Below are 18,379 nucleotides of genomic sequence, written 5' to 3' on the forward strand. Positions count from 1 at the left end.
TAATAAATTAAATTTATTAAACAAAGTTAAAAAATAGTTCGAATAAATAACAAGTTTCTGAAAAAAAAAAATTAAATAATACAAAAATAAAATGAATCGGCTGTGGGCCTGGGGCATTTTGGTTCACGAATATTCTGAAAGATATAAAAAACAATAAACAAAAACAAAGAATATGCTCTCTTTTAACTTGTCTTTTTTTGAAAAGGTTCATGCCAGTTACTGCCAGATTAACTCTTTTAACTTGTAATAATGAAATTTCCAGGGGTAACTTTGATAAATATGAATTGCGCTCGCGGATAAACTCGCGAATCGCCGACTTGATTCTTCCTAATCACTGTCAAGTTGGCTATCAATTATCTAAATTAAGAAAAAAATAAACCCAAAATTCGAGTATATAAAACCTATAGCCCTTTTGAAACCCAAGTGGAAAACAGAGCACCCATCTCTCTCTTTTTATCTCCTCTCTCTCTCTCTTCCTCAGGGGTCTCTCTCCCGTTCTCATTTTGCAAAGGTACTTTGCTCCTCCCTCTTTCTCTCTCTCTCTTTCTCATTGCAATATAATTCAATATTGTAAGAATTGGGGTGGCTTAGAATTGTTCAAATGCTTTATTTAGCTCTTCTTACCAACAGAAAAATGTGATTTTGTGGCTTTTGGTTGAAACAAACTCGTGTCATGTTGTTATTCTTCCATGGAGTTAATCTCCTCTTTTGTATCAATTGGGGAATTGTTTTGGGTTAAAATGGTATTATTGAATTCGATAATGCCTTGAGATTCATATTTCGTTAAATTATGAAAGGCTCTCGGTGATTCTGAGGCTAATTATCTATTTATTTTTTCGGAGGGGAAAATAAGTAAATATTGTGTTGGTTGTAATTAATTAATTAATTTGTCCAACCTTGCTGGATTTTGGGCGAGTTCTTTAAAGATTACAATTTTTCATTTTTGTTCGTGCTTTGCTCAATGCTTATATTATATTATATACCAACAATGTAAATATGTAATGAAATATAATCCTGGAAATAATCCTTGTTAAAAAATACTATTCATAGCTGGATTTTGATTTTTTTTTAAATGTTTACAAGTTAGTCCTTTGTCTGAAATTTTTTTTCTTACCATCCTGAAAAATTAAAATTAAATGAATACCACCCATTTATTCAGATTTAAGATTTCGCCACGAACTCAGACTGAATCTGCGGATAGATTTCCAATCTGTGAACTCTTTAGCTTGAAAGTAATCGAATATCAGAATATCCTATCACATTTAACTCTGATGCCCAACCCAGCAAGACCCCAGATTTAGTATACCAGTAAAGATCTCCTTTCCATGTAGCCTATCCCTGACAGAAAAAATTTATATAGAGATATGAGGGTCTTTTGAACTGGCCAAAACATATGAAAACATTTATTCGCATCCAAGATGAGCTTATAATATTTAAATATACAAAAAGTGTGTGCATATATGCCGCCAAATCACATCCCCTCAGGTTAAATATTATAAGAAATCAACAGAGGCTTCGTCCGCATATTGAGTATGCGTACCAATCCGTGCGCAGGCCCAATACGCGAGCGGATCAGTCCGCAGGTCCAATACGCGCACGGATTGGAGATCCGTCCGCAGATTTAGTCCGAGTTCGTGGTGGAATCTTAAATTTAAATAAACGGGTGGTATTCATTTAATTCTGATTTTTCAGGGTGGTAAGAAAAAAAATTTCGGGTCCTTTGTACTTTCTCAAAAAGAAAAAAAATAAAGTGTTGTTCCTTGTGAAAGTACAGAACTCACTGTTTCTTTGTTTTTCTTTCAGATAATTTTCTCACATCAACTGGGAATGCTGAAAGATGTGCTTTCTCATTGAAGCCACCCCTTGTAATTCTATCACCAAAACTACGCCTCGAACTGGACACTCCATTTCATTCTCTTATGAGACCAACAAATTCTCCCTCTCTGGACCCTCCTTCCAATTTCTCAGATTTGATGAAGCCATCAGATTAATCCTAGAAGAAGGCGGTTAATTAATAAACTCAGTAAGTTAAAGCAGTATATTTATTCATTGCCTATCTATATAGCAAAAGATGGAGAGCAAGAGTATTTTAATGGACAAATATGAGGTAGGGAGATTATTAGGTCAAGGCACTTTTGCTAAGGTCTATTTAGCAAAAAACCTAAAATCAGGCCAAACTGTTGCCATAAAAGTTTTCGACAAGGAGAAGGTTTTTAAGGCCGGTTTAACCGAACAAATCAAGCGAGAGATATCTGTAATGAAAATGGTGAATCACCCGAATATTATTCAACTATATGAAGTGATGGCCACCAAGAAGAAGATATATTTTGTGATAGAGTATGCGAAAGGTGGGGAGCTGTTTCAAAAAATCGCCAAGGGGGGAAAGGTAAAAGAGGAAATTGCTCATAAATATTTCAGGCAGTTAATCAATGCTGTTGATTTTTGCCACAGCCATGGTATTTACCACCGTGATTTGAAATTAGAGAATTTGTTATTGGATGAAAACGACAATTTGAAGGTCACTGATTTCGGGTTGAGTGCACTTATCGGGTCAGATCACCAAGATGGGTTGCTGCATACAACTTGCGGTACGCCCGCTTATGTGGCACCTGAGGTGTTGAGTAAAAAGGGGTATGATGGGGCTAAAACTGACATTTGGTCCTGTGGGGTTATTTTGTTTGTTTTAGTGGCGGGTTATCTCCCTTTTCACGAGTCAAATATAATGGAGATGTACAAAAAGATCCAAAAGGGGGAGTTTAAGTGCCCATTTTGGTTTTCATCCAGGCTCAAGAAGCTTATCCGTAAGATTCTTGACCCAAATCCATTAACCCGGCTTACTGTTGAGGGGATAAAGGGTATGTCTTGGTATAGAAAGGGTTTTGACAGAGACCAAATTTCCAAAGAGACGAAAATTAAAGAAACTGTTACTGGTGTGAAGAAGGAGAAAAGAGAAAGGATGCGAGTGGCAAGCATGAATGCCTTTGACATAATATCTCTCTCTAGCGGTTTCGATTTATCAGGTTTCTTTGTAGAGAAGGAGAACAAAAATGAGACATGGTTTACAACTAGGCAACCCATCTCTCTCTTGGTGGCACGGTTAGAAGAATTGGGTAAGAAGTTGAAGCTTAGAGTGAGAAAGAAAGAGAACGGGGTTGTGCAAATGGTGGCTAGAAATGGAGGGAGAAATGGAGTGGTAGAGATTGATGCAGAGATTTTCCAAATCGGTGCCTCAAATTATATGGTTGAGATTAAAAAATCAAATGGTGATACTTTGGAGTATCAGAAGATGCTGAAAGAGGAGATTCGACCGGGTCTAAAGGATATAGTTTGGACATGGCAAGGTGATGATCTAGTGCAATAGAAAATTTAGTTTGAATTCTTTGTATGTACTTGTTATAGATGTCCGACAGACTAGTATTGTAATGGTTTTTCATTATCATTTTTGAGTTTTCTCTTTTTTGGCAACATTTTTATAAGGATATTTTTATGCTAGATTGTGTTTTGAACTAGTTCTAGTGCGGACATGTAAAATTGCATAGGCCAACTTGTACTATGCTTTGAGAGTTTCTGAGTTGTGCATTTGATGTACTGGACCAATTTAAGGTTGAAGCTTCATTTGATTGTCAAGCTCTTCGATTTTTTTAATTTTTTTTGTCACTTTTATTTTCTTCCGGAAGATCAATTTTTTTATTTATTTAAATCAATCAGTACTTTTGCAATTTAAACTGGATGGATGTACAATATTTGAAACCCAGTATAAATTTGCAAGGAACAGAAACTCTTAAGATTTAGTTTGCCAGAAACCAGAATCCTCTGGCTTCTCTGAACCGTTTATGGATCCACAAAATTAACAGGTAATAAGGGAATTAAAGTACAAAATAAGGATTGCCATACTAGGATTCAATTAGAAAATTTGACACTTTACTTGATAATTGAGGGAAGAATAGCTTAATCATTGCTTGATTGTAAGCTTGTCTGTCATTCTCTCTATTCTGGTACCAGTAAATACCAGTGCAATGCCTACTGTTGTATAAGTGATAACAAAGTACATCAAAGCTTAGGACTACAAAACCTACCTTTCTAAGCACTTAAAGAATAGGCAACTATTGATAATACGAATGAAAAATTCTTTCCTGCCCCTGCGTAAATCGACCCCCACGTCTTGTAGGCTCTATCCACTATTGCTCTCGATTTCTGTTGGAAGATCATGCAATCCATCAAAGCTTGCAACCTGCTTATGCAAATATATCATACACTGTACCATCAAGAGCTCTATACTAGATCACCCTTCTTCATCTCATAATCTTTCGGCCATAGTGAGCAATGCAAAAGCCATTCTTTAACGGTACCATTTGCCAATTTATCATAACTGAACTTTACTACTCTAAAGACGTGTACGCGTGTTCTTAAGTAACTCATGAATTTGTTCATGTTTAAGTTCAACTTCACGAAGGCGTGCCTGTTTAAGAAACTCAATAACCAGCTTCCATTCACTGGGATCAGTTCTATCATTCATTGCTCTTCCAACAGTAATTAGATCCAATGGCAATCCACCTAATTCCTTTACGATCTCCACCGCATACTTCTCTATGAGCGGATGTGATACGATTGTCTCCTCCATCACTTTCTCCTTGAACAAATTCCATGCCGCATTCCAATTTAAAACATCCACCTTGATCTTTTTCTTCACCTCCATTAGTCCACAGACTTTAGTTGATCTTGTAGTGAGTACAACTTTTCCTTTGTGTTTACTGGTAAGACTTGATGGGTTAGGGATGCCGACGATTTCGAGATCGATTCTCTTTCGGAGATCATCCAAAAGCAGCACAAATCTCTTTTTCTTTAAGAAATTGAAGATGGTGATCTGTTTCCGTTCAATGCTGTCGCTACTATTGAGGCCGAGTTTATCGATTATTTCATATTGTACCTTTTCTTCAGAGCACTCTTTGGAGCATGTTAGAAATATAACCACATTGAAAGTACTATCTTTAATCAGCTCATTATTGATCTGCTTCAAGAGATGTGTCTTTCCAACACCTCCCGTACCATAAATACCAATGGTACCGTGCACATCTTTAATGTATTGAAGTGCTAATTCTAAATTTGCCGATTTTGAGGATGATATTGGCATTTCTTGTGCAAGTGAAGGTGGTACATGAATAATCATAAAAATAGTTGATCTCTGATCACACAACCTCTTCACTTCACAAAGTTTCTCCACCGCACTTTTACCGGTCACGTAATTTGACCAGATCGACCAGTGGCATTTGTGGTAGATTTCCAGAATCTCCTTTGCTTCCTTTTCAATAGCCTTCACCTTATTCAACCATTCTTCAACTTGCTTTGTTGGAGCACTATTTTCTCTCTCAGCATTCATAATAATTGTTTTCACATCCTCCTCCATTGCTGCCAAATCTCGGGTGGCCGACTCTAATTCTCTTATTTTATCCTTGTCTTGGAAGGGATAAGCCACATGCTCAACAATTGCAGCAACGGCTAGAGATATGGTTTCGTTGACAGCATTCTTCAAGAACTCCATGGGTGTGTCAGAAAGAAAATTTTAATTTTGTGGGTAATGGCAGAAATAAGGTAACAGATTGGGGGAAGAAATGGATTATGAACTATTGCATTGAAATAGATTTTGGGTTTTTTTTTCTTCTTTTCTTCTCCACTTTTATGTATTTTTGTCTAACCAAAGTTTGGATATGTGAGGCATGCATATCAGTATGCAATTTGCTGGCATTAGATCTTAGGCACTTTTTAGTTGTCATGCACAAGTGTCTTTTTTATTTCTATTTAATATTCATATTATTTTGAGTTGGCTTGATCTGTTGAAATGTAAATCTGAATACCGCTTACAACTGGAAAAAAGAAGCTTAATTTATAGTAGAAAAACAAAAAAAAAGGGAAACAAAACGGAATCAAAGTTTGACTTCGTTTAGTTTAAGCATTTAGAGTGTTTTATGCGATTTTCATTTTTCTTTTCTGGTAACAGCCAAGACATTATTTTAATTTGGTATAGATTGCGTACCCCAACCAAAAGAGAAATCCTATAGATAACCCCAGCCAATGATATTTTTCTTATATATATATATGGAGTCAATTTTTTTTTTATGGAAAGTAGTTAAATATAACATTAAAACAAATACAATATCCAAAAAGTAAGCCTTCCTAAGAGCACCACGAATCGGTGTAAATTTGAGCCCACCAGATCCAGCTAACATTTATTTGGGCCTAAATTTTCTTGTGCCACAACTTTTATTGGGCCTGGTTTCCCTCTTGCATCTGTTTCTTATAATCATGGCTGCTTGCTTCGGGTTATTTCAATTTTTAACAGTATGCAAAAGATTAACCTTCCTTCGTTTGCATATCAAGTATTAACATATATGATCTACCATTTATGTTAACTTTCCGCATTTACTTGAATCTGAATCATCTGCGATTAATGTACCGTAAGAGTTAATTTTCGAACCGTGTGATCAGAATTTGGATCAATCTGGCCCAAACCTATAATGCACGGGGCCCTTCAATAGTAGTGCATATTTAAATCGGACGATTCATATTTTAACTCAAAATTTGAGTAAGTTAACTTACACCCTGTTTGGATGGAGAGTAGAGGAATTTAAGGAAGGGGAAGTGAAAAATAGAAGCGACTGGAATGGAATAGAAATGAAGATTAACATATTTAACTTTTTCGTGTTTGGATAATTAATGAGAAAAAATAAATTTAATTTTTCTTTCTATCTTATTTCTTAATTGGTTGATTAAAATTTAGAAGGTTAATGAGAAATTCGGTGGCTATTGTAAGATTGTGACAAAAAAACATGTATGATAATTATATAAGTAAGATATATACTAGGTGTTTGTGTTATTTTTTTCAAAAATATGTTGGTCTTATTTGACGAAAAAATTGGCAAGAAAAATTTGGATTATTCACAGTTTTTCATAAAAAATTGCATATGTTTAGTGTTTTTGTATACGTTTCGAAAACTATATAAAATTAACGACTCTATTGTATACGACTCCCGTAGACACGATTTGAAGACCGTGTAAAAGTCCATTTGTACTAGTTTAATCAAATAAACCAACAAAACTTCGTGAGGCATGCAATTGCTTCATTCTTTTCAGTCTTTGGAACTGAATGTTGGTCCAACAAATTTAACAAATAAAACTATTTTTCACCGTAAATAAAATAAAACCATATAATAAAGATTTTGAAGTTGAGTATAGCGCAGGACATATATACCCTGTGTGAGGATGCACAACTCATAAGAATATATGTTACATGCAGACTTAAATAGCAATACAAATATCGAGTCAAACAACACTTTTGACTGTATAACCCAGTACACATTTGATGAAAAAAAACAAGAGAAAAGGTAATGTGCCCCTAAGTCAAATCCCCCGAAAATCTCCGGACCGTTTTGGATAAGATTTCAACTGTTTTGTAACGGTTTTACCTCTCCCTCTTTGTATCTAGAGAAGGTAGCGAGCCTTTTGAGGTAATCCTTCATTGTAGAACTTAGAAACACCATGGTTATTATAGTATTTATTCTAGAAGAGTAGAATGGAGGGCATACATAAGTTAATTTATAGGCATCAAAATATTTAAATTTTTTGGTCTTAGGATATGGAGGAATGTGCACAACAAGGAAAGAATAGTTAATAATGTTTATTTGCTAAATTATGGAACTATGTATGGTCAAACAAATTTATATGTTATTTTTTAAATTTGTATGGTCAAACAGAATATATAATGTAGATATGTTTTGCTTATAGTATGTCCTTTCATATATTTTCTTTTTATTATAAAAAAATAGAATGTTACTTAATTAACAAGCGCTTGTAAGTACTTGAAACTGGAAAAAAATAAAAATAAAGCGAAGAAATATGTTTTAGAAAATGTTGCCCTTATAAGTTAATAACCTGGGATATATATTATTTATTCCCAGCATTTATACACCTCCATATGAGACATCCCGTATTTCTTTTCTAAATATGGCTTCCTCTGAAGACAAGAAGGTAAAATATTTTTGCTGCATTTATTAGTTTGTCAATCTCTCTAGCTTTTGAAAACCCAAAATATATATATTACTGTAATATCTTACAAAAATAACTACACTTAATTACGTTAAGTCAATTATCATGCACACGCAGATTGAAGGAAAGATAGTACAATTGATGGCAAAATTAACATCAACAGTTATCGGTACACTTGTTACAAACAGTTTATACACCCTCGGTTTTGGAATGGTAGCGGTAGCGTACCTTCTTCTGATCATATTTACATGGCCGGAAAGTACTGACAGCCGTGATGGGAAGCATATATATGGTTGAGCTCTATCCTCTTCTCTCTTGTGCTTCTATTCATTTTCTTAAAAGGCACATCAAAGTACTTTTCCCTGTTGCAGGTATTCATTATACGAGCAGTTATGTGTGTATCATTTGCTGGTTTGTGGTTTACTGACTGGTTGTGTGGGGATCGAGTTAGTAAGCTCCATAGATGGCCTTGTGTTTTGGATTTGTGTTTCACTTGTTTTTATATTCATCGTTCGCTAGAATTTATGTAAATATCCCAACCTATAGGCAGTTATGACTCTCGAAATCGGAATCCAAATCAAGATCGATAAGTTGACAGTAGAATCGGCTGAGTCAACTCGGAAACTCAGAATTTTTCGGAAAAAAACTTGTTTTGTATTAAAATATAAGAAAAGCCTTGCAAAACAAAATTAGACCAAAAGTTAAATCCGAGTCAAAGAGAAATCCTATGCGTATAAAATCATTTAGCTTCGTTTTTCTTGTTTTCTTAATAATAAAAAGAAGTTGGGTAGTGGTCAATTGCCTGTAATTTGTTAGTTCCAGAGCTAAAGCCAGTTAGTCCCACAAATAATATTTAAATATGCTAGGGACAGTAATATATGAATCTTTAGAGGAACTTGTTGTCTTGACCCAGATCACATATTACTGCATCGCAAGAGGCTAGCTTGACCCATATTATGAGAATCGGTTCGATTAGAATAAAAACTCGGTAAAATCGGCCCAACTCAACCCGGTTTAACCGATTTTGGTTGACAATCGCTCTCTGCGTAAATTGCTCCAAAATCATACCACCATCGGGCTATTCTTGTCTGACTCGGCTGAGTCAACTTGGAATCGACTGATTCTCAGAGCCTAGCTAGGCACTCTTGCTTTATTGGATTCAGCAATTTTACTGTAAAACAACGAGGGTTTTGTGAAGCTCTTATTCGTCTTCTACAAACTATGATATTTTAAAAAGAAACTATAGTGACTAAGATAATTTTTATAGATGTTTAAAGTTGAGATACTTAATCCTCATCTTTATCTTAAGAAAAAATAATAACACCTTTAAATTGAAAACATTTTTGCAAATGTTGAGTTTTTTTTTTTTTTTTTTTGAGAAAAAATAGGGATTTTGTCCCTATTTGCCTTTATTAATTCTAGGTTTCAATTTGAAACCTAAGTTTGATTGCAAGAAATTCAACATAGTTGAATAAGATTTAAAAACAAATCTAAAACATAAAGTAAACATTATTTAATGCAAGTACATCCATTGCTCCTATATTTCTCTGATCAAATCTTCTATAATTTTGGTCCTTTCCGTAAATATTCTTGAGCATCTTTCCCTCTAGCAGATGAACATTGCTAATAACAATAGTTCCCTTGATTTCATTTCTCCTTTGTGTACCACCCAAATTTGTGCTTGTTGTCTTCTTAATATAAACCTCCAAATCCAAGCAGGTAATGCAAATACCAATGTTAACCTCTTGTACAATTGTATTACAAAATTACAATATGAAAATAAATGTGCAATTGTTTCACATTTCCTTCTACACATAACACACATACTTGGCATATTCCACCCTCTTTTTGTCAAGTTGTCCACCGTCCGTATTTTGCCATAGTAAGTTAACCATGCAAAAACTTTGATTCTTGGAGGCACTTTCATCTTCCAAACCTTTTGTATGATCACCTTGTAGGTTGGTATATCTTTGATGCGTTGATATGCTGACTTAACCGTAAATTGCCTCGTGTTGCTCAGTTGCCAGTTTACTCTGTCCTGATTTGGTCTTGATACTGGTACCCTTGCCAGTATATTAGAAAGATTCAACAATTGCGAGATGAATTGCACCGATCCAGGCATGTTAAACATTGATGCAATGTCTTGTGTATTTAAACCTTCTTGAAGTGTGATGTCTGGATCAATCACTTCCATGTATAGATCTTTAAACTCGTGTTTTAATAATCCATATCCCCAATCATGATGCCAAAACCTAATGTAATCCCCATCTCCTACTTTCCATTTCATGTTTGTTTCTAATAATGCTTTTGTGTTCTCAAATGATTGCTTAAAAAACATGCATACCGGGATATCACACACTCTACCATTATGAGATATTATAATGCCTAATTTCCAAAGTTCATTTCCGGTTTACTCCAGTACCAGTACCATTTAGCCAATAAAGCATCATTAAATACATGTAAGTCAATCACACCCAAACCTCCAACCTTTTTTGGTTTGCACACTAACTCCCAATTTGCAAGTGTTATGCCCCTTCCCTCTCCTGTGTTCTTTTTCCAAAGAAATCTCCTCCTTGTTTTATCAATTTTATTTATAACCCATACTGGCTATCTGAAAACTGACATGAAATAAGTAGGTATAGAAGAAAGCACTGGATTGATAAGAACTAATTGCCAGCAATGGACAACTGTGTTGCTGCCCAGCCTTGCAATCTGTTGTTTATCTTTTGTATCAATGGAATATATGCAAATTTTGGTAGCTTCTTGTCTGACAAAGGCAATCCCAGATATGTAAATGGAAAATAACCTTTTTTAAACTTAAGTCCCCATTTTTTCGTGGTAGCTTCAAGTACAACGGCTAGTTCATTCACCTCTGGGCCCAACCCCTTTTCAACTTGAGTTCCCATTTTTTCGTGGCCCAATTCCATTTCTTTTTCAGGCCCAAACTCCTCATGACCCAGTCCCATTTCATTTTGTAAAACATCAGTGTTACCTTCTTCTATGATTTCAAACATTCTTCCCTCTGAATTGATTACAGGCGGTCCCTCATTTATTAACACTAATGGGGTTTGAGAGCTGTTAAACTCAATTTGTAAAGTTGAGTTTGTGTCTGATCCTGAGATAAGCACATTAAAGACCTTGTTACCTGCGTTGTCCATAATCTTTGCATTACTCAGAGACATCTCAATCTTCTTTGGATTTTTCTCAGGGTTTGAAGTGGTGCCATTAATTTGAACCTCCTCTATGCCAGTAATGCATTGCACCCCAAACGTTTCCTCATTAAGAATGCCGGCAGCAATTAAGTTCTTCCTTAATTCATCAACCCAATTGTATACCAGTCTTGTCCAGTTAGAACCTGCACTGGAGTTGTCCCTTCCATCTCTGTGCATTATGTTGTAGCATTTCCCCTGTTTCTTCCTCCCAGTGGTGACCTCCTAGCTTGGTTAGAGGGACCATCTCCATTATCCTCCCTCCTCTGATCTCTACTTCTACCCTTGCCTGACCTCCTCCTTGGTTTGGTGGTGGAGGGAACTGTCTCAACCAGCCATCTAACTCCACTCTAACATATTTATGGTGTGGGTTGACAGATAGATCGAGGTTGAAAGGCACTCAGCTGCATCACCATCTGAACCAGTGTTGTAAATAAAGGTTGAAAGGCACTTTACAGACAGGGTACTGCCAAGTGATTATTTGAGAATAATAGGGCTTAGTCGAAAAAATTTGTAACGGTTTGGTCACCGCCAACACCTAATCGACCAATTAATTGGTTTAAATGGACGTTTTTTGCAACACTGATCTGAGCTAGATGTACAGTTTACTGAGGTACTGCTGTTAGTTGATCGAATTGAATGAACGAATCTCAAATTAGTTGACCAAATTGCCGCCACCACAACCACCACGCTTATATAACACCACCTGTACCCTAAACACCAATGTGCTAATTTGAGATTTGTCCATTTTAATAAGGATACTGCCATGTCCTGAGCTAGAGGTGGTGGCATGTGGGAACACACCGTGCTTTCGTTTCGCATTTCTTATGATAGTTATTAAGTCATTGCAACCTTTTTTAAAGCCACCAAATCTGTTATGTTGATGCAAACATTGTTTGAAATGGTTGTTTCAAGCTTAACAATCATTGGAACCATAGAGATGACCATAGTACGTGCTCAGGCACTCCATGGATATTTTTATGAAGACCGCAGGTCTATGTGAAAGAAGAACTGTCTTGCTCATGACTTCCGAAAAACATCTCATCTACACATAGACCTGCGGTCTTCATAAAGATGAGATCTTTATGGGTCCCGGAAAACATCTCATCTACACATAAACCTGCGGTCTTCATAAAGATCGATTTTGCAAAGGCCTTTGACTCCATTGACTGGAGCTTTCTGGTAGCGGTACTGGAAGCAAGGGGTTTTCCAATTAAATGGATAGATTGGATAAAACTCTTACTCTCATCAGCTTCATCTAGAGTGGTAATCAACGGAGAAGAATCAGGTTTTTTATACATAAACGGGGTCTACGGCAAGGAGATCCTCTTTCACTCTTGCTATTCAATCTAGCAGTCGATGTCTTCCAACAAATGGTGGAGGCCTCAAGTAAGATCCTAAACAGGAGCATCACAAGGAAGATAAAAGATTCTTTACTTGCTTTCCAGTATGCGGATGATATGGCGGTAATAGCCTCGGCTGATACAACTACACTGGTGACCTTGAAAATCATCACCATACTTTTTGCCTCAATCTCGGGGCTCAAGGTCAACTATGAAAAGAGCAACTTTGTTCCCTTGAATGTTACTTCGGCTAACCTGGATGAGATTAAGGCAATCCTAGGCTGCACTCAAGCTAACTTCCCAATCAACTACTTGTGGTTGCCCCTAACACTGACACAGCCCAGAAGAGAACACTTCTTACCACTGGTGAAAAGAATTGAGAACAAGTTAGGGGGATGGAAGGGTAAATTTATCTCAAAGGGAGGCATACTTCAACTCGTCCAATCAATTCTTTCATCCATTCCGGTGTACCATATGTTATGTTTTAGACTACCCCAATGGGTAATACAAAGAATTGATAAGGCAAGAAGACACTTGGTTTGGGGAAAATCTGATGATAACTCAACAGGCCTATCATTGACCAACTGGGAAATGTGTCGCTACCCGAAAAGTTGTGGAGGACTGGGGCTTACAAATCTGGCAATGGCAAACATATCTCTACTACTCCGTTGATGGTGGAAGTTATATAGCGAACCAAATTGCCTTTGGTCGACCTTTATCAGAATCATTAGAAGAAGAGTATCGCCTCAACTAACACCTAATTTCTGGTTGAAAGAGGGATCATTTTTCTGGAGACAGTTGGAGGCTCTATTGCATTTCTTTGTGTGGAGTTCTAGATGGGAGATTGGCGATGGAAGGACTATTTCATTCTGGAATGACTCTTGGAATGGTATTCCCAGATGCAGTGATTACAATCAAACAGTACAACTACCCCTGATCTCGCTCAGAGAGGCATGGCAAAGGAGAGATGAAATCGATCCCATAGGCGATCACCCCACACAAATTGTATTCATTGAGGAGCAAGATAGGTTACTCTGGAATTGGACAAGTTCAGGGGCATACAATTCTAAATCATTGTACAAATTATTGAGTGAGGGAGGATTGGAGAATTGGCGTTTTGAGTACATTTGATCTGCAAAGCAACCCCAACAGCGAAAATATTTGCTTACATGGTCCTGCATGATAAGATTTTGACAAAGGCAGTTTTAAGAAGGAGAGGAATAGAGGTAAGCCTTGAGTGTGTATGCTGTAGGAATTGCCCGGTAGAATCCACTATTCATATGTTATTTTTATGCCCAGAGGCAGTGGCAACATGGTTCCACTTATCGAACTTACTATCATCACCAATTTTAAAGATTGAAGCAACAGTGGAGCAAATATGGGAAGAATCATGGAGGATGGTTCAGAGAGAAGGGAAGATGCGGAAAAAGGAATGGGTAACCAGATTTATATGCACTGCCTGGCACATATGGAAGAACATAAATGATATTATTTTTATAGGCACAGGACAGAAGCCAAAGCACTGGCGTACAGAAGCTACAAGGAGATGGAGCTATGGCTCAAGCATGTGTGATGTTTAATTTTGGTTAATTTTGGATTTCCAAATATAAAGTTGTTATAGGTACTGAGAATAGGCAAGTAAGCTCAGTTGTAATCACCTTTTGTTACAGTTTAATCAAAGCACATCGCAGCTCTTGCCAGGTTATCAAAAAAAAGAAAAAAAAGATGAAGATCTAGAGAGAGAAAAAAAAAAGCAAATAAAAATGTACCAGAGATTATAAGAAGATAGACAATTAATTTGAGGAAAAAGATAAGGCCTCTGTCCTTCCAGCTTCGTTGTAATAAATTTAGCGTGAAGAGAGCATAAGCTAGAAAGAGAAAATATAAGAAAATGTAGATCAAACTAGAGGTTTGCTTTTACCCGAACGGGTAGTACCCGTTTTGCCCAGCCCGTACCCGTTACCCGAGGTACTCGTACCCGTGCCCGGGTATAGGCGGGTAAACGGGTACATGGGTACGGGTTTGAGACGGGTAGGGTACCGATATTTGAGAAAAAAACCCGCCCAACCCGTACCCGTCTTACCCGTACCCGAAACCCGCCTACCCGCACCCGTTGTACTCGTACCGGCACCCATTTACCCGTTTACCCGTTTTTTTTTAATTCAAAATTCAAAATTATTTTGCCGCCGGAAAAAACAGTATTAAAAACAGAAAAGAAAAACTAAGAAACAGAAAAAACAGTATTAAGAAACTAAAAAAAACTAAAAAAAAAAAATACCCGTACCCTACCCGAGGTACCCAAACCCGTTACCCAAGACGGGCATGGGTATGAAACGGGTATGGTACACCCTTTTAAAAAATTACCCGACCTACCCATATCCGTTCTACCCGACTACCCGTCCTACCCGCACCCGCCCTACCCGTTACCCGTCCCGGGTTTACCCGAGGTACCCGTACCCTACCCGAGAGCAAACCCCTAGATCAAACCTCAAAGGTTGGAAATTCTTCATCTTTGCCAGAGGGTTAGATCAGCCTAGAACAAGCATCCCCAGTTTATACTTTTCCTGATACTGGTTGAGCATTGATCTTCACTTTATTACACCTTTAGGTCATGTTTGGTTGTGGAGTAAAGTTAAACCGGATTAAATTTCTTACTCCAAGCTAAACCGGAGTAAGTTAACCATGTTTGGTGGAGTAAGCTAAACCACCTCTCTAGGTGGTGTAATTTACTCCGGTTTAGCTCAAATCTTACTCCATCTTAAACCGCCTAAGTTACTTCTCGTTTGGCTCCTTAAGCGTGGAGTAAGGAGTTTACTCCACTTCTTACTCCACAACCAAACATGACCTTAACCTTTCAATCGGTCAAAAATCATATCGGATGGACCCATTATTAGGCCACTAATATCATACAAGTATATCGGTACAGTTAAAAACCATGCTTCGGACATATCCTTTATTAGGTCAGATTTTGTTATTTCACTGTTATATTAATTTTCCAACAAATTTTATTACAGTATCACAGACAAGCTGGCCCTACCACCTTTTTTTATATATATTAATGCTCATGTAACCAAACATGTCAACAACTACAGTAGAGACCAAGTTCAACAGAAAATGAGAAAATAAGCGGATTAAATTTTATGAGCACAAGAATCCTTTACACGAAATAAACAGAAATAATCAAATTATGTTTTAGAGAACCACACACTATTCTTATTTTTTTGTAAAATTCCCTGAGCCCAAAATACTTGAACCAACAGAGATCAGAAACATCCCCCACAGTTAATATCCATTGTTTAATAAATTGAAGAACCAGAAAATAAACAGAAATATAAATAGAATAAATAAGAAGAATAGATTAGAATGCTTCCAGTACACAAACAGAGCATCACAACAAAAATCAATCACATGGAGTTCTAACTTTATTTTATTTACTTTGCTTTTCTCCAACTGATGCTTATCAGCAGTAGTTTCTCCTTTAATTCCAACAAAAAAAATCACCAAACTAAAATGAGAAATACTATGCCATTCGTGTGTCTCGTATATCATTGCTTCTTTTCTGAAGCATTTGCAGGTGAGACGAGAGTTCTCCACAAGTACCGGCCACTCGCCATGTCTACTACTGTCCAAAAACCGCCACAAATTGCAGATCCAACCTGATAAATATATTGTGGTGCAAATCAGTACTAATTCATAATTACAACAAGCTGTACTGCAAAAAGAAAAAGATGAATAGATACTGCTTTATTTTGCTTGTGGTAATAGCAACAAAAAAGTAGGCTTCAAATGCTTTGATAAAGCTACACAATAACAAATTGCACAAACACTCCTTGAAAGTTCTAATTTAGGAAAATAGGGTAAAAATTGAAGAAATGGTGATCATTCATGGTTTCTATAATTATACATAATGACTCATTTACTAATAAGTTATTAATGAGCATTCATCAATACTAAGGTATAACACCAAGAATAAAATGATAAACTTTTACTTGGTAAATGCAGCTAACTATATTTACATAGTTGTGTATTGACTACTGAGATCACTAAGAGATCATAAATTCACGAGGCTTCACCCTTAGGTCTGATGCCTTTTAATTTGGAAAAAAAAAAAAATTGATTGGTTTTGGTTATTATAAAAGACACAATTTATTGTCATATAAATTGGGATACCTTACTTCAGGTCCGGCACATCCGGTTTTAAGAAAAGATATACAAAGATACAAGCAAGAGAACTCTTTCTTAAAGTTTCCTTTTTATTAATATTAATAATTAAAAGAAGATTATTTAAAAGTAGTTCTCCACCACTCAAGATGACTTTGGGTTTTGGTATGGTAGGTAGGAACCCTATTAAAGTGGTACAAGGTCTGGACATGAAATCAGGGTCTCATACCAGTTTGCAAAAATAGTTTTGTGAGTTCATAATCTAAACTAATATAGAAAATGTGTGTTTTCTTCAGTTTTGTACATTACATAGATGAGGAAATTGTTTTTAGCTCACCATGGTTCATTTGGAAGGTTAGAAAATAGACATTACATTAATGTAATAACTGGTACCCCTTATTCATTTCTTAATTTCAGAGAAAACAAATATAATTAATCGAGGTTATTTTTACATATTGGAAGGGCATATGCTAATTGCACACTGGTAGGTATCAATTTAAGTGTTTATCTGTAAATTAAAGTTCAGTATACCTTCTAAAGCATTTTTCTTTTTACTTTTTTTCCCTTTTTTTTGAAATTTTCGCCTACTAAAGTGGAAACATAAAAAAGAAAGAAGTTTCCACCTCAGTTCTAAATAAGAACTGATACCTACAGTTGAATAAATAGGAAATTTTCTCGAAGTCAAATTAAAAAAATTACCGAGTTTACTTTCTTTGAAAAAAAAAACTATTAACTACACAGCTTCAGGTTAGGTACAAAATCTTAACTTTACAGAGGGTTACAGCATATTTGGGCACATTTCAGAAAAATGAAAAGAAAATTTAAAAAAGAAAAGGGATCTAGACATTTAGTTCTTAATTCTCACCTTGGCAGAAAGGGGAAGCTGCTCTTTATCATTATTTTCATCTGTTTCTTCCTGATTGAAATCAAACTCAGGCTCTGATTTGATGCCTCTAAGTAAGAAAAATCCAGCGATTGTAGCTGACAGAAAGATCAATATAACTCTCAATGGACACATTTCGCTGCCCTCTTTCAAAATCGAGAGAAAGAGGGATCAATTAACGGTTGAAGCAGAGAAAATCGGGGGCTTTTCCTGATTTCGAGTTGATTTGGGGATTTAAGAGAGACGATTATCCTCTCTCTCTCTCTCTCTCTCTCTCTCGCTTGCTTTATCTTTCTCTCGGATTATTTTTTCCTTGGTCGATTTGGATGCATCACCAAACCCAATATATTAAATAATTCAGGAAAAAAGTTAAGGGCGATTCCTAGACTCCTAGCTAAGGATTAAGACGTGGTTTCCATTCCAAATTCCAGTCATTGGTTTAGTTTCTAGCTCTTCAGTTTTATTCCATCAGTTTGAAATAATGTAACGAATCATTATGAAAAGATAATATTGCTTGTTACATAGTTATTTACTTTAAATACGACACACAACTTATGTATTACTTGCTACATCGTCCAACGGTGGGACCTGCCATGAATTAGTCTCTTGGTGGATGACAACTGGGGTCCTGAGGGGGAGACCCGACCCGACCCGATAATAAGCAGACCCGGTCGCCATGGCCAGCAGCTACATCCGTGTGGGGCCACACCCGACTATTTCAATATCAGAACCGTTCGTACATA

General features: G+C 36.4%; 3 protein-coding genes across 3 annotated transcripts; 1 reads left to right on the top strand and 2 right to left on the bottom strand.

Moving 5' to 3' along the window:
• Window positions 1–364: 364 nt before the first annotated feature.
• Window positions 365–3,627, top strand: LOC144574530 (CBL-interacting protein kinase 14-like). The gene is made up of 2 exons (XM_078324493.1): window positions 365–511; window positions 1,804–3,627. Exon 2 carries the CDS (start codon window positions 2,072–2,074, stop codon window positions 3,359–3,361), a length of 1,290 nt encoding a protein of 429 aa, XP_078180619.1. The 5' UTR covers window positions 365–511; window positions 1,804–2,071; the 3' UTR covers window positions 3,362–3,627.
• LOC144575181 (putative disease resistance protein At3g15700) lies at window positions 1,802–5,539 on the bottom strand. Its single transcript, XM_078325298.1, is given in 2 exon segments — window positions 1,802–4,383; window positions 4,385–5,539. Coding segments are annotated over 2 exon segments (1,266 nt in total). The 3' UTR covers window positions 1,802–4,272.
• Window positions 5,540–15,818: 10,279 nt separating this feature from the next.
• On the bottom strand, window positions 15,819–17,978 carry LOC144574531 (uncharacterized). Its single transcript, XM_078324495.1, has 2 exons — window positions 17,619–17,978; window positions 15,819–16,248 (listed from the first exon to the last, which is right to left on the bottom strand). Exons 1-2 carry the CDS (start codon window positions 17,769–17,771, stop codon window positions 16,138–16,140), a joined length of 264 nt encoding a protein of 87 aa, XP_078180621.1. The 5' UTR covers window positions 17,772–17,978; the 3' UTR covers window positions 15,819–16,137.
• Between the last annotated feature and the right edge of the window lie 401 nt (window positions 17,979–18,379).

This window comes from Carex rostrata, chromosome 23 (genome assembly GCF_964058835.1).
Source record: "Carex rostrata chromosome 23, lpCarRost1.2, whole genome shotgun sequence".
NCBI classification, from domain to species: domain Eukaryota; kingdom Viridiplantae; phylum Streptophyta; class Magnoliopsida; order Poales; family Cyperaceae; genus Carex; species Carex rostrata.

Coding starts and splice junctions, on each gene's coding strand:
- LOC144574530 (XM_078324493.1), top strand. CDS start 2,072: ATGGAGAGCAAGAGTATTTTAATGGACAAATATGAGGTAGGGAGATTA.
- LOC144574531 (XM_078324495.1), bottom strand. CDS start 17,771: ATGTGTCCATTGAGAGTTATATTGATCTTTCTGTCAGCTACAATCGCT. Junction 16,249..17,618: donor AGCTTCCCCTTTCTGCCAAG/GTGAGAATTAAG, acceptor TATATTTATCAG/GTTGGATCTGCAATTTGTGG.